The sequence below is a fragment of the Danio aesculapii genome, chromosome 5, assembly GCF_903798145.1.
Source record: "Danio aesculapii chromosome 5, fDanAes4.1, whole genome shotgun sequence".
Lineage (NCBI taxonomy): Eukaryota > Metazoa > Chordata > Actinopteri > Cypriniformes > Danionidae > Danio > Danio aesculapii.
Window position 1 is genome coordinate 65,426,287 of NC_079439.1, and position 24,724 is coordinate 65,451,010.

The window sequence follows — 24,724 nt, forward strand, 5'->3', positions numbered from 1 at the left end:
TCGCCACGAAACAGGAAGTCGTTATAACTCAGGCATGCATTATCCGATCAGCCTCAAAATTCACACGTTTGATAACCGTCCTGACCTGAACACGTTTACATGCCAATATCCCGATACAGTTATAGCGCCACCTGCTGGCTACAGGAAATGACATGATTTTACATTGTAACAAACTCCCCCCACAAATTTGGTCATATCAGCACCAAATTTGAGAGGTGTCCTCTGAACACTCTAGCGATGATATATTGTGAAGGTCCAGAGTTTTCGTCGATGGGTGTGTCCGTGGCGGCCTCGCAAACTTTGATGGTTCGCCACAAAACAGGAAGTTGTTATAACTCAGGCATGCATGATCCAATCAGCCTCAAAACTCACACATTTGATCACCGTCCTGACCTGAACACGCTTACATGCCAATATCCCGATACAGTTATAGCGCCACCTGCTGGCGCCACCTATAAAAATTAAACGGACAGGCCCCCGAGCTACGAATCTCGCACACGCACGAAACTTGGCACACACGTCAAACATGCCAAAACCTACGAAAAAGTCTCTTGGAGCGAAATCTCAAACCCAACAGGAAGTCGTATATTTTTAGCTTCCTGCGGCGAAAAAGTGGCGTTTTTGCCATTTCCAGGCTTTGTACTTTAACGAACTCCTCCTAGGGATTTCATCCGATCGACACCAAAATTGGGTTTTGTCATCTAAAGGCCTTGGCGATGTTAAATTGCGAAGCTTTAGAGCTTTACTCGATGGGCGTGTCCGTGGCGGCCTCGCAAACTTTGACAATTCGCCACAAAACAGAAAGTCATTATAACTCAGGCATACATGATCCGATCTGCCTCAAAATTCACACAATTGATAACCGTCCTGACCTGAACATGTTTACATATCAATATCCAGTTAAAGTTATAGCGCCACCTGCTGGGAACAGTAAAATTGCCTATAACTCAGCCACACAATGTCCGATCTGCCTGAAAATTCACATGGTTGATTAAAATCCACTCCTGAAGACATCTACATATCAATATTGAGTCACAGTCATAGCGCCACCTGCTGACAGGAGCAAGTATGGCATAAATCCTTGATTTTCTCAGGTTTTTTATATATATCGGCTTAAATTATTATTGTTCGCGGTTCTCTGTCGTCCTACGGCCACCGGGCGGCGGTGAGCCCGTGTGCGAGGTCCCTTTCATCGCTGCTTGCAGCTTTAATTTTTTAATGCTTTTGTTGAACCACAATTTGAAAGCAATTTCCGATTTTCCTTAGTTTATTTTCGGTAAAATTTGAACTTTTTCCAGTTTTAAGGTATTTTAGTGACCACTGTAGTTTTTTTTCCAGTGGAATCAACAATTTTGTGCGTGCGTATTTTATTATTACTATACACTGTAAAAATGTCATGCTGCTTTAAAGGTGCAGCATGTAAGTTTGACACCCAGTGGTTGAATTAGGTATTGCATTCCTGGATCAAAACACAAGCGCAGGTTGCCAGATTGACGAAATCAACAGGAGTGTGCCTGACTATCCAGCCTAAAGGGTGATTTAAGGCTGATTTAATCCATGTTTAAAAATCAGTCGATCTTCTGCACTTTCCATGAATGCTGAAGCTCTGCAGTGCACATACCTCCCCGAATTCCAATAATAATTCAGAATTCACCATCATCATGAAAACACTTGTTCAGATTGGCTCAATCCGCAATTGAGGTTTGATGGGTCAATACAAATGGTATGAAATCTATCCACCTTTTTCCCATCATTTCATAAATACTGCATTTCAATTTATGGATTGCACTTCCGGTTTGGCGAAATTCCATTTAAAAAGAACTAAATTCACTGTAAAGTCAGTGAGGCATACTGTATGTTTGGCTTTGTGCCACGATGGAGGATAATAAGGGTATGCTTGTTTGTGTCAATGTAACATATACTGTGTTTATTGTCATATACTGTAATTTATTATAATTACATTATATTATATTGTCACAGGCATATTTATGTACACTCACTGGTTACTATATTAGGTACACCTATCCAACTGCTTGTTAATGCAAAATTCTAATCAGCCAATCATATGGTAATGCATTTAGGCATGTAGACATGGACAAGACGATCTGCTGCAGTTCAAACCGAGCATCAGAATGGGGAAGAAAGGTAGTTTAAGTAACTTTGAATGTGGCATGGTTGTTGGTGCCAGACGAGCTGGTCTGAGTATTTCAGAAACTGCTGATCTACTGGGATTTTCACGCACAACCATCTCTAGGGTTTATAGAGAATGGTCCGACAAAGAGGAAATATCCAGTGAGTGGCTGTTCTGTGGGCGCAAATGCCTTGTTGATGCCAGAGGTCAGAGGAGAATGGCCAGACTGGTTCCAGCTGATAGAAAGGCAACAGTAACTCAAATAACCACTTGTTACAACTGAGGTATGCATAAGAGCATCTCTGAACACACAACACGTCCAACCTTGAGGCGGATGGGCTACAGCAGCAGAAGACCACACCGGGTGCCACTCCTGTCAGCTAAGAACAATTAGCACAGGCTCACCAAAATTGTACAATAGAAGATTGGAAAAATGTTGCCTGGTCTGATGAGTCTCGATTTCTGCTGCGACATTCAGATGGTGGGGTCAGAATTTGGCATCAACAACATGAAAACATGGATCCATCCTGCCTTATATCAACAGTTCAGGCTGCTGGTGGTGGTGTAATGGTGTGGGGGATATTTTCTTGGCACAGTTTGGGCCCATTAGTACCAATTGAGCATCAAGTCAACACCACGGCCTACGTGAGTATTGTTGTTGAACATGTCCATCCCTTCATGACCACAGTGTCCCCATCTTCTGATGTCTACCTCCAGCAAAATAATGCACCATGTCATAAAGCGCAAATCATCTCAGACTGGTGTCCTAAACATGACAATGAGTTCACTGTACTCAAATGACCTCCACAGTCACTAGATCTCAATCCAATAGAGCACCTTTGGGATGTGGTGGAACAGGAGATTCGCATCATGGATGTGCAGCCGACAAATCTGCAGCAACAGTATGATGCTATCATGTCAATATGGACTCTGAAGAATGAAAATCTCAGAGGAAAATATCCAGTACCTTGCTGAATCTTTGTTAAGAAGGATTAAGGAGTTTCTAAAGGCAAAAGTGGGTCCAACCCGGTACTAGTAAGGTGTACCTAATAAAGTGGCTGGTGAGTGTATAAGCTCATTTAAGATACCTGTGTTGCTCGTCTGCTTTATTTTGTATTCTCTATAGTACAGTAATATTTAATATATGTCTGTAAGATTGCTGTAAAAAGATTAGTTTAGAGTTTTGGGGGTTTTCATGCTCCGCCGAAAGTAATTTATTATTTCTAAGAATTTTTATTTTTAATATCCATATTTTTTTTTGTTTTAATATATCTCATTAAACACATTTTTTTAAATTGTCACTTACTGTTTAAAATTTAATGTTACTTCAATAAATCATGAAAAGTATCATGGGGCGTAGGAAAAAGGTGGACAGTTATCAACATTTACAGTTTCTTCCTTATGATAGACACCAAAAAAAAGAACCAAAAAAAAAACACACAAGAAAATTAGTGTTTTTGCATTCATGTCAAGGCTTAGAAATGGATGTTTTGCAAGTGTACCAAGCATTTCATTAAAGCCCAACCTTGAACTGTAAGCTGTAATGTCGCAACTCTTCCAATAGGGGACAGAAGCGGCACTTCCAAAATCCTGGCGATTCCCTGAGGCCAGACGATCATCTGGATTCCTTTAACTCCTTGCATATTTTCAAATCACAAACACCCTGCTTGCTGGGAATTATCAGATGACATATAAACATTATTGAAAATCTTTGGAAATGCTTAATACATATTTATGCTGAATTATAGAGGCAAAACATCATGAAAAAGCGTCTTTTTTACAAATCTAACAATGAATCATTGTGTTTTTTCATCCAGCGTGAGTTCAGCCAGGAGAACACCTGCTTTTCATTCTTTTTAGACCATTGTGTTATTCATAGGCCGATATATCTTCCAAATAGAAAGGAACTTAAAGCCAAACTGTGTGTAGTTTCTTCCTCATGAAGATGGACTCTCTGTAACCCGGACGCCTGAAAGAAACAGTTTCTAAGTGCCTGGGAAAAAAACAACTAATGTGACTGTGGTCCTGCTAACACGCGGTACGTTTACATGGACAACAGTGTTCTGATATAAATACGATTAAGGCAATGCTCTGATTAAGATTCTACCATGTAAACAGAATTCACCTTAATCCGGCATCCTCAAAGTAAACAAAAGAGTTAAGACGTGGGTTATTTCCATTTTAGCTGCATTGTTGAAGTGCAGTATAAACACATTAACCACACTATTACTGTCATGTGGGACTCTGCACTGCATTTTGCATAAGGATTCACACTAAGATGGCATGAGCAGAGCTTAATTTGAGCTGGATCTTGCCGGATCGTGTTCTGGAAAATGTCAGAAATTCGTGTTTTGCGTTCCGGTATTTATTTTAATGGATCCGGCATTAACTTGTGCGTGGTGAATACCTACGTGTGTGTGTGTGTGTGAGAGAGAGAGAGAGATAGAGAGAGAGAGAGAGAGAGAGAGAATGTGAATGAACGCAAGCGAAGGCTGTAAGGATTGTGTGCGGATGACGGTAGTTACCATGCGCAATCTTTTCAGCCAATCAGCTTTCTTATGCTTAATCACGTGCGCAGTGAGCAGCGTAAATAAATAGTGGCCTACATAAACAATGTTTATATTTAAAAACAGCAAAGACGCAGTCACGCACAATTTCATATTTTAAAACCACGAGTAAATCTGATAATGAGCCTGATTCAGAAGAAGATAAATAATTGGATGATTCATGACCATGTAAACGTACCCACTGAAATCGACAGTGATGTGTTTTAAGGACAGCTGCATGTAGAAGTGCATCTGAGGTATTTAGTGTCCTCTCATTCACAGCAAAATGATTGTGAGTTCAGAGATGAGGCGGTTCGGCTGTGGAAAGCAGAGGCAGACCTCTGTAAGGCAAAGGAAATGGGGAAAAAAACAACTCCAGAAGGTTGTGAGACTTCCCAAACGTGCATGCAAACCAGGAAAAACTCACTTAATCCGGCATGGTATTCCGTAATGAATGGGTTGGACAGTATTGAGCAAACTGCGTAATGTTCCTGCCGTGTGTTTCGTACATGTGGAGTTTATGTGATTTGATGCGGCGCTTCCAGCATCTCCATGAGGAAAGTGTCGATCGGCGTGTCTCCAATTAACTTGAAGAAAAAGAGATGCTCCAGACACTTGAGGCCGATGGAGCGCAGGGCGGGCAGACGCAGCAGCAGCTTGGCAAACCTGCACGATTTTTAAATATTACAAAAATTATTAGGCAGAACAACACTGATAATAAACATGAATGTAATGTTAATATGCTTATATAATGCTAAAAAACATACAGTAAACATACAGTGGAAGTCATAATTATTAGCCCTCCATTATTAGAAATATTTCCCGAATTATGTTTAACAGAGCGAGGAAATTTTCACAGTATTTCCTATAATATTTTTTCTTCTGGAGAAAGTCTTATTTGTTTTATTTCAGCTAGAATAAAAACAATATTAAAACCATTTTAAGGTCAATATTATTAGCCCCCTTAATAAATCTGACTTCAACTGTAAATCTGTATGTTTCTTAAGAATTAAATCACTAAATTTGCATCCGATTTATATGTTACCATTCAATTGAATGAGCGTTATCAGTGGATATCAGCTGATAGATATGGGCCAGTAGGGGCCTTCTGTGCCAACTAGTAATCATCCAGTGAAAGAATGAAGTGTACATAATCACGTTGGATGAAAGTGTGTGTGTGTGTGTGTACCTGCCAGGCTGATCGGGGTATTTGTGTTTACAGTAGGCCTCTAGTGAAGCATAAACTCGTTCCCTTAATGCCTCCACCTCTGATGGATTAGACAATCCTTTTGAATCTAAAAACACACACAAACCACAATATATTTTGAAATACTAAAGATGAGTCATTTTCACTCTCTCTCATTCACACACACATTCATTCACTACGGCCATTTTTAGCTTACCCGATTCACTTATACCGCATGTGTAAGACATGCGCTTTAGTTTAAGTAAATTGGCTAAACTAAAATGTGAGTGAGTCATTTTCATAATGCAAGCTTTATATTTCACAGGAATCACCATGTAAAGAAAACAATCAAAACCACAGAAAGAGAAACTTCAAAACTTGAAGGTCAGGAAGCTTTTTGTAATCATTTATACATTTAGAAAATATTTTAAATTGATCAGCTGTATGAGTAAAGACAATTAATCAAGCCTTTTTATTTGTAATAAATAAATGTGTGTAAATATATATATATATATATATATATATATATATATATATATATATATATATATATATATATATATATATATATATATATATATATTTACACACATTTATTTATATATATATATACATATATATATATATATATATATATATATATATATATATATATATATATATATATATATATAATTTGACAGAACAACCATGTAAAACTTTATTTAAAAAGTCTGTAAGTTTCTTAAAAATGAAATTTATGATTATTTTTGTCACCAATGATTTTTTGATGAATCCTGTGACACTGTAGACTGGAGTAATGATGCTGAAAATGTAGAAAAATGTATGTAGAATTTTTCTCTTAATGGAAAATTCCACTTTTTTGGAAATTGTAGAATTTTTCTCTTAATGGAAAATTCCACTTTTTTGGAAATTTACCTAGAAATTTACCATTTTTGAATCTATTCAGCTGATCTCTGGGTCTGGTGAGAGTACTTTTAGCATAGCTTAGCATAGCATAAGCAATTAAATATTATTAAAGGTCATATCAACCTAGAATTTTAACACTTCTGTCAGTCTTACACTGTCTAACTACAGCAGATTCAATCTGTAAATAGGAAAAATTATCAAAATGTATATTTGAAATTTTTGAGCAAAATGCTAATGATCTAATCCGATTCAATGATATATGTTAAACTAAGCTAAAAGTGCTCCTGACACACCTGGAGATCACTTGAATCCATTCAAGTCACCTAGAGTTTACCATTTTTGAATGCACTCAGCTGATCTCCGGGTCTGGCAAGAGCACTTTTAGCTTAGCTTAGCTTAGCCTTGCAAAATCCATTGAATATTATTGTAGGCCATATCGACTTCGAAAATAGCAACTTTAAAAAAAAAATCTGTCAGTCTTACACTATTTGACTACAGAAGATTCAATCTTTAAATATAAAAATGATCAAAATGTATTTTTGAGCAAAATGTTGATGGTCTAATTCGATTCAATTATCTATGCTAAGCTAAGCTAAAAGTGCTCCTGCATCTCCCGGAGATCGACTGAATGGATTTAAGTGAGTCAAGTCACCAAGAGTTTTGAATCTATTCAGCTGATCTGGGTCTGGCAAGAGCACTTTTGGCTTAGCTTAGCTTAGCATAAGCTATTGAATATTATTATAGGCCATATCGACCTAGAAAATAGCAACTTTTCATTTTCTGTCAGTCTTACACTATCTAACTACAGAAGATTCAATCTTTAAATAGGAAAATTAACAAAATTTGTTTTTGACATTTTTAAGCAAAATGGTAATGGTCAAATCCGATTCAATGATTTATGCTAAGCTAAAAGTGCTCCTGCCACAACCAGAGATTGCCTAAATGGATTCAAAAATGATTAAACTCAACTGTTTAACTATGTAAATGAACGTATTGCTTTTAATGTCAACAAAGGGTTAGCAGCCTACTAGCACAAGCTGTTAAACCAAACCAGCTACAGCTTCTTACACTGACGTTTACAGTCACAGGAATCTCATTTACACTTTCTGACTTCATTCCAACACATTTTTAAGAGACTTGCCAAAACAAACAGCATAATCAAGTGGCATCTTAAAGGCGCTTGACTATGAGAATGTGTTTAAATATACTTTACTGTACCTGGATTGAATAGAACAATAGCCCGCAGGCATCCGAGTTCAGTCTTGTCCATTTGCATGTCTCTCATCTTTGACACGAGCTCTGTCAGCACTCTGGAGAAAAAAAAAAAGTGACAAAAATCGCTTACAGCCAGTCTGATTAATAACAAACTCATATTTCCACACAGCACACCCTTAAAACGGAGGGAAATGTTCTGGAACGTATTAAACAGGCGCACTCTTGAGTCATCGCTCCACCTTTACATTTAGTTTTCATATCACCTCGAAAATCAAAGTCATTACGTCTTATAAGACACATCCATCTGTGCCGCAGACGGAGGATATTTCATTAGCGGAGACACCAGCATATCTCATGCTGCCAGTGAAACATTAGCACAGCGCTACATAAAACTGCCACACGGCTTAATGTAAAAATGCCATCAATCAAGAGTAAGATGTGCAGGACACTTTCATGATGCGCCGTCACATATCATTATAGAGGTTATTTTCAAAAATTCATGTGTGCGTGACCTACGGCTGTCACAAATCTTTCATAAGACACACAAGGTAGATCACAAGTCCATTTCCTCTGTAAACTGAACACACTGACAGTGACTTTAAAGAAACACTCCATTTTTTTGGTCAGCACTTTTACTGTAGCTCAGCTCAGCATAGATCATTGAATTGGATTAGATCATTAGTATCTCGCCCAAAACATTCAAAAAAGAGAGAAAATTTGTAGTTTTTAATTCAAATTTTTTGATTTATTTTAATCTTATTTCATTCTAATCATTTGAATCTCAATGTAATATATTGGCGATGCAGTGGCGCAGTAGGTAGGCTCGAGCCTCGGCTGGGTCAGTTGGCGTTTCTGTGTGGAGTTTGCATGTTCTCCCTGCGTTCGCGTTGGTTTCCTTTGGGTGCTCCGGCTTCCTCCACAGTCCAAAGACATGTGGTACAGGTGAATTGGGTAGGCTAAATTTTCCATAGTGTATGAGCGTGAGTGAGTGTGTATGGATGTTTCCCAGAGATGGGTTGTAACTGGAAGGGCATCCGCTGTGTAAAACATGTGCTGGATAAGTTGGCGGTTCATTCCGCTGTGGCGACCCCGGATTAATAAAGGGACTAAGCCGAAAAGAAAATTACTGTATTAATGAATTTAATACATTTATTTATTTATTTAAAATTAATATGTATTTATTTACCTTCATAAAACATTTGATATTCAGTGTTAGATTCAGCATTTTAAACTTGATTAAATTTAAACATTTCTACAGATCTTCTGGAACGTAACTGGACCCCAGATTGAAAACCCTTAATATGTACATTAGTAGTTACCAAATTTTTATTTATTTTTTTCCCAATTTTTATTTTCAGTGGCTTTTGTTTTGTGTTTTACACATTCATTTCTTTCATAGAGATTTTTACCAATTGTTGTAAAGGAAATCTTTTAAAAGTTATTAGCCACAATAAACCAAACCAACTAGTTATTAAGTCAGTCACAACTTTACAAACTTTAATTTGAAGCAAAATGTATTCAACAATTGAACTGCTACAAGACAGTACTGCCAGCCAATTCAAATGTTATCACTTGATTAAATGGGCATAGTCAGTGATTATCAGATTTGGGCCAGTAGGGGCCTTCTGCGCCTGCTAGTAGGCTCAGAAGGCTGTTATCATCCATCCACATGGTTAATCAGTTATAGATCACAAAAATCACAAAAATGCTACAACTCAACTGATTAACTCTAGGTGAGTTGTAAAATGAGCCTATGTCAAAATAAAGTTGAGAATTTAAAACTCTTGAGTGAAAGAGTTAAGCATTCTAAGTTAAGCTAAGCTAAAAGTTCTCCAGCTAGATCTGGAGATTGACTGAATGGATTAAAAAATGGTAAAACTCAACTGATTAACTCTAGGCAAATAGTAAAATGAGCCTATTTTCAAATAAAGTTGAGTATTTTAAACTCTTGAGGGAAAGTGTTAAATATTTAAGCTAAGCTAAGCTAAGCTAATAGTTCTCCCGCTAGATCTGGAGATTGACTGAATGGATTCAATAATGGTAAAACTCAACTGATTAACTCTGGGTAAGTTATAAAATGAGCCTATTTCCAAACATAGGTTAGTATTTAATACTCTTGAGTGAAAGGGTTAAGTATTTAAGCTATTGAGTAATTCAAAAAATAAAGAAAGAAAGGTTGAAATATTGGTTGATTATATATGGATTACTAATCTCATATCTCACAGTACGCCTGTATTTATGCAAAAAATTGACATGATTTTTTTTACTTCAAAATCTATTTACAATGCATAAAGCATACAATTTGCTGCCATCTTATCTTCATTAACATTCCTTATATTGACCAAAACTACCAATGCTAAATAATGGTTCAAGAATTCTCCTTTTGGGATCCACAGAAGAAAAATCCATTCCTCTCAAAAAGCTTGGACATTCACTAACCTGTCAAAAATGGCTCCAACACCAGCAGTATGTGCGCTGTTTCTATGGACGTGAAGGCCTGTAGCTAATAATATCCCATCTTTCACAGCTATGGAGCGATGCGAAAAAGAAGCGATCAGGAGTTCATTCCACCCTAGCAACAGAGGACAAAAACATACTGATGAGAGAACAAGCAAGCAGGTAGCAGGAAAGGCTCACATCTTGTATCTGTATATGTGTGTAGGTTTCTGTTGTATTTGTGTACTCAACACTCTTAAAGGAACACTCCACGTTTTTGTCGCCAGTGGAGTTTTACCATTTTTTAATCTATTCAACCAATCTAGCTTAGCTTAGCATAAATCACTGAATCCAATTAGCCCGTTAGCATCTCCCTCAAAAATGACCAAACAGTTATGATAATTTTCCTATTTAAAGCTTGACTAATGGAAAATTAAAAGTTGGCCGATATGGTTAAAAACTATACACTCATTCTGGCGTAATAATAAAGGAACACAATATCATTGCGTAATATCGTACGTAACATAATAATAATAACGGAATGTAATATCTGCATATAATATCTGTCCCTAATTTTCCGTAACTATGAGCACACAATGTAACTACAGAAGAGTCAAGCCTTAAATAGGAAAATAATCATAAGTCTTTTTTGATTTTTTTTTAATGAGATGCTAATGGTCTAATCCGATTCAATGATTTATGCTAAGCTAAGCTAAAGTTCTCCTGCTAGATCTGGAGATGGATTCAAAAATGGTACTGATTAACTCTAGGTCAAGGTTATAATAGTTTTGGATTTTTTATTAGTTTTAGTTTTAATTTCGTTTTGACTTTTTGTTTTCAAATTCAGTTAGTTTTAATTAGATTTTGAGGCAGATTTACTAGTTTTTAATAGTTTCTATATTTTGAAATTGCTTAGTTTTAGTTTAGTTTGTATTAGTTTCAGTATTAGTTTTAGTTTTTTTTCTAAATAAGGATATTTGTTAGGTGCAAGATTCCAAATCATCAGAATAAGTATTTGTTTACTAAAAACTCAACCATACATTTTTTGAAACATGTATTCAGAGGACACATGGCCACTATCATCTACCACTACCATCCTTAAATTCAAATACAACAGTATCATTTGTGACAATCCTCCCATGTTAGGACTAAACATACCAAAATTATGCAGTCAGCAATCATCACGCATGCGCAGTTATAGGTTCACTGCTTCTCAAATCTGATCTCTGTGTACTGTTCCAATATCTGAATAACTGTATATATTGGTTTATTTCGAGTCAGAGGGGGTAGTAGGCATGTTAAAATGTAAGTAGTTTGTGGATAAGACTGCTTACGTTTCAAATGATTCAGTACGATTTGGTGAAGTAGTTCAACCGGTTCACTTAGAAGATCCGGTTAAAAAGATTCGATCGCAATTGTGATCACTAATACAGAAATAAAACCCATTATTGGGCACAAATGTGTTAATATAATAATTTTAGGTCTCTGTATTTAATGCTGTCACCGTACTGCTGTTGTGTCCACTTGTTGTTTTTGTGGGGGAGCAACAGCAACGACTGACTGGAGGAGGACCTGCCGGCATGATCTGACCAATGGCAGCAGTAGGATTACAGACTCTGAGGTGCCGTACGGGTTAAACACGTGCAGCGCAAAGTAAATAGATTTACTTCTAAGTAAGATTATGTATTAAATACATTTACAAGGATGAAAACGAAGGACGTTTTTGCTATAATTTTAGTTTCAGTTAGTTTTGTATGTCCACAATACAGTTTCAGTTAGTTCTAGTTTTTTAAAAAACTCTTGTTTTTATTTTTATTTCAGTTAACGAAAATGATTTTTCATTTTAGTTTTCGTTTTTTCGTTGGTTTTTGTTAACTATATTAACCTTGCTCTAGGTAAGTGGTAAAATGAGCCTGTTTCCAAATAAAGTGGAGTGTTCCTTCAAAACTGAAAGTTCTTTATTGGCTTTGATGGTTCAGGAAGACCATCAAAAGTTCATGGAATCTTTCCATTTTCCACAAAAGTTTCCTTAATGGTTCTTTAGAGCTTTAAAATGTTAAAATGTGTCTGAAAGCTCTAAAATTCTCCCCTTGGAGGCATCAATGTACATCTAAATCCAAATTCTGTTTCACTTCCTTTCACAAAAAGATACATTCTATTAATTGAATTTGAAAGGCAGTATAGATGTGTCCATTGTTGCCTTTAATATCTCACATTCCTGTGTGTAAAAAAAAACATGCTGCCTCAAAGCATTGCTTTAGTGTAATTTTGAGTATAATTGTTCTTTATTTGCATATACAGCAGGGAAAATAAGCATTAAAAACATCACCATTTTTCTCAGAAAACATATTTCTAAAGGTGCTGTTGACTTGAAATTTCCACCGGATGTTAATAACAACCAAAGAAATCCATATATGCAGAGAAAACAAAACTAATCAGTTTACAAATTAAGTTATGTGGGATAAAATGAAATGACACAGGGAAAAAGTATTGAACACATGATGAAAGGAAGGTGTTGAAAGGCAGTTAAAGCCACAGCAGCTAAATTCTCTTAGTAGTTCTAATTAATATCAGCTGCTTCAGTCCAACATCTACATAAACAGGATGATGGAGATGAAACCAGGGTGGACATTTCAGCAAGACAATGATCCAAAACACAGCCAAGGAAACTCTCGAATACAGAGAAAGAAAATCAAGCTGTGGAATGGCCCAGCCAATCACCTGAATTGAATCCAATAAAAAATACAAAATAAAGCTCAGATTTGATAGATGAGACCCACAGAACCATCAAGATTTTTGCTGTGTGAGAAAAGCACACCTGAGTAATGCATGTGACTTCATTCTCCATATAAGAGACGTCTTTAAGCTGCCATTACCAAAAAAGCCTTTTATATTAAGTATAAAATACGTTTCAGTAGTTTAGTACTTTCTCCTTGTGTCGTTCCATTGCTATTATATGTATAAACTAATATATGTATATGTATGGTTAAAAATTATGACAGGTAAAGTAACTAGGTTAATGCCGATTTAAGTAAATTAAAATTAAATAAAATATTAATCTAATATTTTGGGGCGTTTTTTTGTGCATTTGGGAGGGTTTTGGACAGCTTTTGGGCTATATCTAGCAACACTGGCCACAACCCAATACTGGGAATACTGGGAAACACCCATACACGCTCACATTCACACTACAGCCAATTTAGTTATTCCAATTCATTTATACCGCATGTGTTCGAACTGGTGGGGAAGCCAGTGCACCCGTAGGAAACCCACACGAACACGGGGAGAACATGCAAACTACACTGTAAAAAAAAATGTTGGCTCAACTTAAAATTTTAAGGCAACCAGCTTCAGGACATTTTTGAGTTTACTCAACTTAAATCGAGTCAAGTGCAGTACTTGGGTAGAAAGCTGAGTCAACTTAAAACAAAGCTCTGCAGCAAGTTGCCTTACAATTTTGAGTTGAGTCAACATTTTTTTTACAATGTACAGCACAAATTTGGATTTTAATAATGTATTAGTATATGCTAAATACATGAACATAGTAAATAACATGAAATAATGGAAACTTATTTTAAAATGTATTGTCTGTAAAATCTTTACCATACGCAGTTATTTAAATTGTTAAAATGTTCTTCACACTAATAAAAAAAAACTTTCTTTTAGAACTGCTCACAAATAAAAATAGACTTGTAGATTTGGTAACTTTAGTATCATAGCGTTTACATACTGCTACTCTCTTAGGATTTGAAATGTTTCTTTTATCCTCGCTTGTAAAGTTGCTTTGGATAAAAGCATCTGCTATATGAGTAAATATAAAAGTTCTTTGTGAAACCAAATGGTTCTCCATGGCACCACTGGAAAAACACCCATATAAACCCTTATTTTAAAAAGTGTTTTGAAACCTTTTAATATGAAAGAAGCTCACTATCAGCTTAACTTACATGCTCTTAAACTAAAATGAGTTTTAATTAGGACATTTGAAGACGTTTAATGCATCCTCACAATCCTACATTCCCATTTCTAAGGCTCTGAAAGAAAAAAACACACAACAGAACGACTCTGAGAGATTGACTGTCCTCAGGCAACCTTCAGTCTAATGAAATAAATGCAACATGTGAAAGGCAAGAACAATCCAGCCTCTTATTCTCCCTGGTTCTGTACCGAAGCCATCATCCCTAACAGAATGAGGACTCTCACTCCCAGATAATGGGATGGAATTCCTCCTTTAATCGATGCTATGGCCTGAGGCAGGATCAGATGCGTCTCCGAATCCATATAAATGCTTCTTGAATAGACTGTAATACTGTAATAACTGTAAACATACGCATTTCATTAGCCCATGCTATTTTGTTCAGCTATAACCGTATATAGCTGGAAGACTGTAGATGTAAGCGAGCACGTCGGGCCAGGTTGTGACTCACACAAAGGCGCTCTGTGTTTATTTTCTGACGCACCTGCTCGCAGAAGGATGACCTGATCGTCCAGCGGGAGGTCCGAAAAGTGAGGTATCCGCTTGGCCCACTCCACTAAGGTAAAGAGTTGTTTGTCAGCTGCTTGGCAGATGTTTGTTACAGGGTCGTTCGGCTGGAGAGAGAAACAGAGAGATATGGACACTTAAGTCAGAAAGAAAAATTACTATTGCGCTCTTTTTATGTCTTAGTTGAGCAACTTTTGCTTTGGTTTGCCATGTTCTGGGGTAAAGGAACATAATAGAGTAATTTTACACCCCCCCCCAAGAGTTAAACTATTGAGTTTTGAATCCATTCAGCCAATCTTTGGGTCTGCTGGGAGCACTTTTAGCTTAGCTTAGCATAAATCGTTGAATCGGATTAGACCATTAGCATCTCACTCAAAAAATTAATTTCAGGCGATGTGTATATTATAATATCATTAAGAGTATAGTTCCTATAGCCATATCAGCATATATAGCAACTTTTCATCTTTCATTGGTCTTTGTACACAATGTAACTACAGAAGAGTCGAGCTTTAAATTGGAAACTTATCAAAACTCTTTGGTCATTTTTGAGTTTGAGATGCTAATGGTCTAATACAATTTAATGACTTATGCTAAGCTAAGCTAAAATTGATTCCGCAAGACTGAATGGATTTAAAAATGGTAAACACTTAATAAAAGAGTTGTAAAATGAGCCCAAATTTTCAAAATAATAATATAAAAAATGTGTTGTCTTTAGATTTATCTTCAAATTAATCGGCTTAACCCACGTTCAGTTAGGTCTAAACTTAAAGTGTTTATTTTAATGTAATGTATTTTAAAAAGATTGTTCAAAACTGACTGGTACATAATTTTCTAAAGAAGTTAAAAAAGTAAAATGACAATAAAATTATTTGTGTGATATACATTATGGTGTGAGACCTCCATTTTTCATGATCCAATCAATTCTCAGTTGATAAAATCAAGATCCAAACTACAAATTATTGCTGAATATCTTATGGAAGTAAACTGGGTGGCAAACAAGATATAAAAAAGCAAACATAATCAATTTTCCACTGAAAATCTGGTTTATAGGAGTTAATAGACTGTGAATGAGTGTACAAGTTACTAAACGAAAAGGCTTCCTTCACAGTTTTTTCAGCATAGGGAATATGTTGGTTTTGTACGTTTGAAAGACACGTCTGAAGTAAAGGTATGCTTTTGCTATCAGAAATGTATGTTTTGGTTAGGTTGAAATTTGCTAGGCAACAGAGGCACACAACATTTAAAGGCACAGGAAAAAGTAGCAATGCTGAAATGAATGTGGTCCAGTGGTGAAAAGAGTACTGAAAAATCATACTTAAGTAAAAGTACCATTACTTGCCTAAATATGTAGTGCAAGTAGAGTAAAATTATCTGTTGTAAATATTACTTAAAGTATGAGTAAAAGTAGACCTCTCAAAAGTACTCAAGAGTAGTGAGTATTACGCTGTTAAAAGCTGATGCATTTACATGTAATTTGTGGATGTGTGTAAACGTAAAATTCTGTAGTGCATTTAGTTATTGCCCAGCAGGCACACAACATCATAAGATGTTAATATTAGGTTAGATTTAGGTTGTGATGTCAAGTGACCAAAATTTAATGTCTAGTCAACATCTAAGGACAACGTTATTTTGATGTCCAATAACGACGTCAAATGACGTTGATATTTAGTAGATTTTAAGTTGTTAGAAAGTGGCCAAAATCCAATCTCGAGCCAACATCTTAAACTATATCATACTGAACTCAAATACTGACATTTATTCATCAGGTATGGCAACCAAAATCCAACGTCTGATAGAAGTCATAGTGGTAACATCCACACAATATCAAGCTGTAACATCATTACACATTAATATTTGGTAGGTTTTAAGTTGGACATTGGACACTGACTGTGGCCTGACGTTCTGACGTCAACCCGATTTTCATTTCCAAACAAAATGCAACGTCCCCACGACGTTAGGGTACAACGTCAATCTGACGTCATGTTCACGTCTTGTGCCTGCTGACATCCGTCATCTTCTCATCAGTAACATGCATCTTAACAGTCTCTGGGTCAATGCGTGTAAAGATTTTGGACATCTTCTTGGACACTTTTAATGCTTCCAAACAGTTTGCTGCAATTATAAATCGCCCATGTCTTGAGGTAGTTCATTATGATGCGATTTACCTTCTATGTGTGATTTGATTGGACAGGAATCACAACAGGACTGATTTTTCTAATCCCCATAGACAAGAAAAAATAAAATAGTGACTGCTGGTTGATGGAAACTAGTGGAGTAAAAGTACAGATACAGCACTAAAAATGTTCTCAAGGGAAAGTAAAAGTACACATTTATATAGCTACTTAATAAATTACAATTTCTGAGATGAACTACTTGATTACAGTAATTTGAGTATTTGTAATTAGTTACTTTGCACCACTAATGTGGTCAATCTGACCATTCAAGGTAGAAACTCTTTTGTGTTTTGTACATTTTAATAAAATAATAATGTTAGAATAGAAAATACATACATTCTAGAAACGTCAGGGTACTATAGTAATATTAGATTTATAATAATGAAGTTATTCAAATACAAAATTTAAAAACAGTCAAAGTTACTGCCTCTGTAGCTCTAGTATTAAAATAAAATAATGAAGGAGTGGCTTCACAACAATTCCGTGACTGTTCTTGAATAGCCCAGCCAGAGCCCTGACTTAATCCCAATTGAGCATCTCTGGAGAGATGGCTGTCCACCAACGTTTACCATCCAACCTGACAGAACTGGAGAGGATCTGCAAGAAGGAATGGCAGAAGATTCCCAAATCCAGGTGTGAAAAACTTGCTGCATCATTCCCCAAAAAACTGATGGCTGTATTAGATCAAAAGGAAGTTTCTATAAAATACTGAGTAAAGTGTCTGAATACTAGGACCATGTGATATTTCAGTTTTTTTAATTATTAAATCTGATAAAATGTCAACAATTGTGTGTTTTTCTATCAATATGGGGTGCTGTGTGTAGATTAATGAGGAAAAAAATTAACTTAAATGATTTTAGCAAATGGCTGCAAAATAACAAAGAGTGAAAAAAGGAACGGGGTTTAAATCCTTTCCATAGCCACTATACATGATTCCTGAAATAAAATCTAGGTTGTAAACAATAAAAAAACTATTGTAAACAATATTAATTTTAAGAAATGTTTCTTGAGCATCAAATCACATTAGAACTTCAGGATTCATGTGACTCTGAAACCTGGAGAAATGCTGAAAAATTCAGCATTGAAACACAGGAATAAACATAAAAATATTTTCAGGTAAATCTAATATCTCAAAACATTTCTGTTTTTGATCAAATAGAAACAGCCTTGGTGAACAACACTGTGTTTCTATATAAATGTGCTCAGACTAATTTAGAAATAAGCACAAAATGTATTCGCGAACGCAGCTGAAACGGCTTTCCAGTTGTTATTGATTCGCCCGTGTTACTTTATCTGCATTCTGCAAAGATACCAACATGAGAAACTCGGCTGTCAAACTCAGTGATGCGAATGGAAAACTGAGCAGATATCTTGTGGAAATCACTCCTGTCATTCGTTCCCATTGGAATACTTTCATTTCCTGCTTAAGTCTTGCTCTCTAAAAGCCTTTCCTTCTGCTTGAATAAGCCAAAATCTCCAGGCCCGAATCAATCAGAACAAGCACCCATGAGCCAAAAGCCTGGCATGGTGGAGCAGTTCATGGAGCAAATTCTGCTATACTGTAGGATCCCAAAATCATTTTAACTTTCATAACCATCATGATCATCATCATCCTTCGCCTCCCAGAGCATAAAAGTGCTTTATTTTAGTGCTTACATAACCTTGTGAAATTACTCATTGGATTTGATTGAATTTATTTTAAGGTGAGTGGTTGCAATCAATTTATACGGGCTGAATTTAAACAAACTAATTCAGCTGAACATTGCTAAATTGAATTTGTTTGCTTAAATTCAGCCCATATAAATTGTTTGCAACCACTCACCTTAAAATAAATGCAATGAATCATGTTTTTTTCAGTGTGTGTGAAATTAAAATTGACAATGTTCATTTTGCTAGTGCAGATGATTATATTTAAGATGAACAATTAATCCGTACAAGTTAATCAACTGAAACAAAAAGTTCTTCAGTGTGAAAAGATAGATCTCAAAATCATACAGTCATTTTTTAGAAAGCGTTCAAATACACAATGCTAAAAAAAAAAACAAAGAATTTGTTGGACTTTTCTTTGGTTAACCTACACATCTTTCATTTGAGATCAGCACATTTTAAAGGGTCAGTTCACCCAAAAATGACAATTTTATGTTATTAATAACTCACCCTTATGTCATTCCAAACCTGTGAGACCTTTGTTTATCTTCGAAACACAAATTAAGATATTTTAAATGAAATCTGAGAGCTGCCTCATCCTCCATAGGACCAAAATTGTTCAAAAATCCAGAAAAGTCCCAAAAACAGACCATTTGCCTTTACCAACATAGGCTCATTCTGAAAACGTAGCCCTATATACGTTTCTGGAGACCGCAAATTATGTAGCCAGATGTATGCATGGCTGCATTTCATCTTTTAAACGAACAATACGGGGCAGTTCCTTTTCGCGCTTACCAGCTGACTGCTTACCACTGTATCATTGGCTTTCCCACTGTTACCGGTTTGTCCAGTTAGCTCACTGTGTACGTCGGTGGACTTGAGATGCAGAGAAGAGATGACCACGACGTTGGGGTTCGAGTCTGGTGAAGAACAGTTCCAGACAAAAACAGAATACAAAAAATAAACTAAACGAGTAAATAACAGGGTGAGAATGTGGTAAAACGTTGTGGTTCTTTTTTTGGATTGCTTTATTGGGTTTAGGGAAGTGGGTGGGCGGGTCAATCTGTGCTTTTTAAAATACTATTGGTTGGGTTTGGGGAAGGAGGAGGGTGGGTCAGTCGATCAGTTAGTCAGTCAGTCAGTTGACATCAGCCTCTGGTGGATTTACGCAAGAACAGCAGGTGTGAATGGCACTCGCGAGAGAAATTTGAGATCTGAAAAGCATACACAGCGGCCTCTGGTGGATTTGTGAAAACAAAATCTGCAAAAAAACTTAGCTCCTAGGACATATTTGGCGCTCTCCAGAAATGTATATAGAGGTACGTTTTCAGAATGAGCCCAAGTTGCCCTTCACAGTCGAAAGGAACGACGAAAAGGAACGACGTCATACCAGCCCGTAGCGTTCATTTTAAAAACAAAATGCAGCCATACGTACTTTTGGCTACATAATTCACGATCTCCAGAAATGTATACAGAGGTATGTTTTCAGAATGAGCTATATGTTGCAACTTTATGAAGCTATGAGAATGCTTTTGTGCGCACATAAAACAAAAGATAACGACTTTAACAGCTTCTTCTCCTCAGTGTTAGTATATTGTGCGCATTCATGGGCACTGTGCAATAATGTATACCATTATAATGTATATATAATGTATACTGGTGGTGGATGAGGAGATCCCCCTATGTGTAAAGCGCTTTGAGTGCACAGAAAAGCGCTATATAAATGTAAGGAATTATTATTATTATTATTATTATTATTACCCCACCTTACTTTACTCTTTCTAAAATTTGACATGAAGGTGAGTTATTAATAACATAATAAACATTTTTAAGTGAACTAACCTTTTAAAATGTGGTAATCTCAAATTAAAGACATGTAGATTACCCAAAGAAAAATCCTTCAGGTCTAAGAAATTATTCTTTTTTCAGCATTTTCGTTTATTTGAACTCTTTCTAAAAGATATCTGTTAATTAACAGGTTCCGAATTTTGTGATTGACATATTTTCTATTTATTTACAGTGGTAAATTGCATTGTGGGATGTCAATCTCTGCTCTGTTTGTCACAATCAACAGTGATCTAATCCTGGCAGATCACTGTTAAAACACGCAGATCGATTATAGAACTACAAATCTGCTGGTATATAGACTACAAGTTCAGTCATGCACCACTCACTCACACCTGTTTCTATTTTCCTGCTGATCGCTAACACACAGCTGAAGCTGTTCAAAATTGATTACATGGAATTTAGGAGGGTAATAGTACACCACTTTTTTTAGGACTACACAACTGCTGCCGTGTACCGATCTTTGCTTTGTTTTGTTTGTTTATTCATGTCTGCTGCCTGCCTTTGACCACCCGCCTGGTTATTGACTACGTTTCTGAATTGCTTGTATACATCTGTTTGCTCCTGTGTTGACTGTTGCTTGCCTGACCATTCTCTGCATACTAAAACCTGCGTTTGGATCCTCACTTCCTTCACTTTGTGTTAAAATAGTAAGCAACACCAGCCCAGACAATATATCACTTTATACTATTAAATGTGTTAATAAAAGTCACTTTTTCCAACTTTCAAGGTTAAAAGCTGATCAAGGTTAAATCAAATACAAGGTTGAATCAAATCTGATCAAATAATGCAATTTAAAAGCCTAAATAAAAGGGTAAAACATTTAAAAAAATGAATGCAAACTGAACAGCTTGGGGGCACATTCATTCATTTTTGAGGGGCACTTTTTATCCAAGAGAAAAAAGGGCATGTGCTCTGCTCAGGTTGAGCCCTACCTGTGCACATGCCTGGATCACATATGGCTGTGGCCGGAAGTTAACTAAATTTATTTATATTATTTATTAAATTTCTCATTAACTGTATTTAATTAACGTCTACCCCAACCTTAAACCCAAACATCACAGTAATGTAAAAAAAAGATCTGGATCTGGAGTCTTGTCTATTAATATAGTTGATTAACCATGTGGATGAATAATAACAGCCTTCTGAGCCCTACAGGCCTTCATCAGCTAATAATGCCCATTCAATCAAGTGATAACATTCAAATCGGGTGTACAAATTTTCCAATCAACCCAAGAAGAACCCAGATTTACTCTAACCCTATTCCTATGAGAGGATATTCAAGGTCGAGCACACAAACAGCCATTAAACACAATCTAAAAAAATACAAAGCAGTAAAGACAGAGCATATGCCTCTTCCTCTCTGACCTCTGCCTGATTTAGAGCTTACAGCTGCACAAAACAGAGGACAGATCTGCAAAAGGCATAAATATATCCAGTGCTAGTCTAACTGACATGGCTAATGGCTCCGGCTCTTATCTAGTGACATGACAATGTGCTTCTCCTGCAGTATGTTCCCTCTCTTGGGCCCTCAATGCCAAAGAGCATTGCTGTGTAGCCCAATCTATCCACTGGGATTGGGATCGCAAAAATAGCCTTTCTTTATTTACAAACAGAAACACTTGAATCTGCATGTGACTCTTTCTTGGACAGCTGCAAAAGTCTTATGCCTCTTTTTATGTTCCAGTTCGGGGTATGTTTTATGTGTGTGTGTGTGTTTCATTGTCAAATTGAGCGTAAAGTACACTTTGTTTTGTTGTTTTGTGTCTGAAAATGATCTGTTCCAGATTTCCCTCAACTGTGACATCACAAGCCTCACTCATTACTGCTGATGACCCTCCTATTAGCAAAGAATCATCATCTTTTGATAAAATTATGTTAAAATTATTATTATGAAATGCATTTGTTCACTATTGTTATACTGCTATACTTTTCACTTATGATTAAATAAATAATTTCATAACAATGATGATGATAATAATAATATATCCTAGTAAAAACAAGAATAAATATATACATAAATATTAACTATAAATTAATCACACAACCATTGTTTTCTAAATATTGTTATTATTATTAATCATAAAACATTATTATTATTATTATTATTATTATCATTATCATCATTATTATTATTATTATTATTATTATTATTATTATTATTATTATTGTCATATACATTACAATTAAAATTACATTTCTTAATCAGTTGTATTATAATGATGCTTCTCTGGTGATTACATAATTAGTTTGAATAATAATAATAATAATAATAATAATAATAATAATAATAATAATAATAATAATAATAATAATAATAATAATACCAACAACAACAATCAACTTTTTAAAAATTATGTTACAATTATTATTAATACATACCTTAGTTCACTATTATTATACAGCTAATTCTTCACTTATGATTATATAAGCAATATAATAATAATAATAGTAATAATAACAATAACAATAATAATATATACTAGTAAAAACAAGTATAAACATTTACACAAATATTAACCCTAAATTAATCACACAACCATTGTTTCTTAAATAATAATAATATCATTAATATTAATAATCATAACATTTTATTATTATTACTGTAATTGTTGCTATTATTATTATTATTATTATTATTATTATTATTATTATTAATATTATTATTATTATTATCATATACATTCAATTAATAATTAAATCAAGTGTGTTATAATGATGCTTCCTCGATGATTACATAATAATAATAATAATAATAATAATAATAATAATAATAATAATAATAATAATAATAATAATAAACTAGTAGGTGGTTCATTCCGCTGTGGCAACACCTGATGAATAAAGGGACCAAGCCGAAGGAAAATGAAAGAATGAATAAATGAATATACTAGTAAAAACAAATATAAGTATATACATAAATATTCACCATAAATTTATCACTCAACCATTGTTTCCTAAATATTATTATTATTATTTAATTCATAAAACTAATTCTGGCAGATCGCTGGTAAACTGATTAGTTGAATTCTCCGAATAGTCAGGCAAGCAACAGTCAAAACAGGAGCAAACAGATGTATTCAGGCAATCCAGAGTCGTGGTCAACAATAGGCAGATGTTGAAAAGGCAACATAAAGCAAGCAAACAACAACAAACAAACAAACAAACAAACAAAGGTGAGGGTCAAAACCGGCAAGGAAACGGCATCGTAATGTTGAGTAACAAGACTCAGCAAAGTCTGTGCTGTATAAATAGTCCAACTAATCAGTCTTTGAGCAGCTTCAGCCGTGTGCGTTAGCAATCAGCCAGGATTAGGAACCAGTGTGTGTGTGCAGTGCATGACTGGATCTTGTAGTTCATATAATGGTGGATTTGTAAGATTAGTTTGTAAGATCGCTGATGATAGTGACAATAATGATGCTTTTCTGATGATTACATAATTAGTTTGAATAATAATAATAATAATTATTATTATTAGCATTATTATTATTATTGGCACATTGGCAACAAAAAAGTTAGGTTACCCATTATTTCAGCCAGCTGAAACTCACCCTCAGCACACAGTAACAGAAGGGCTAAAACTGTCTACTTCCACATCTGCAGGAAAGTTGGAAGCTGTCTTTGCATTTGACATTCAGAAATGATCAAACCCGGGCCTTTCACTGAGGAGCGATTGTGAAGCGTAACTCTGCGACACTCACAACTCACAGAGCCAAACGTTTCTGCATGAGCTGAATGTCACCGAGTGTGATTTAGAGGCAGGGATTGGCTTACAGAATTGGCAGACGGACTCAGGTTGGCCTCCACGTAGGTCTCCGTCTTTGGTTCCACTGCCAGTTCGGCCTCCAGAATCTTCTCCACGGGCATGTCCTCATTGGCACAGCCACCGAATTCAGCCTCGCTGCGCTCCTTCGCCCTCTGACGCTCCTCCTGAACTGCTGCACACATCAACAGACACAATTCAATTCAAGTCTGCTTGTATAGCGCTTTTCATGCTATATACTGTTCCAAAGCAGCTTAAAAAAGTTATGGTGTTAAGCATATTCAGTTAAAGTAAGTATTATTAGCCCTCCTGAATTATTAGCCCCTGTATGTTTTTTTCTCCCAATTTCTGTTTAGAGAAGATTTTTCAACACAGGCTCATTGTGAAAACGT

At 35.7% G+C, this 24,724-nt stretch overlaps 1 protein-coding gene across 1 annotated transcript; it reads right to left on the bottom strand.

Moving 5' to 3' along the window:
* Positions 1-58: 58 nt before the first annotated feature.
* On the bottom strand, positions 59-24,517 carry rxrab (retinoid x receptor, alpha b). The gene is made up of 6 exons (XM_056458709.1): positions 24,344-24,517; positions 14,881-15,010; positions 10,427-10,559; positions 7,991-8,082; positions 5,867-5,972; positions 59-5,343 (listed from the first exon to the last, which is right to left on the bottom strand). The coding sequence occupies exons 1-6, from the start codon at positions 24,515-24,517 to the stop codon at positions 5,196-5,198; spliced, it is 783 nt and encodes a 260-aa protein (XP_056314684.1). The 3' UTR covers positions 59-5,195.
* Positions 24,518-24,724: the final 207 nt, after the last annotated feature.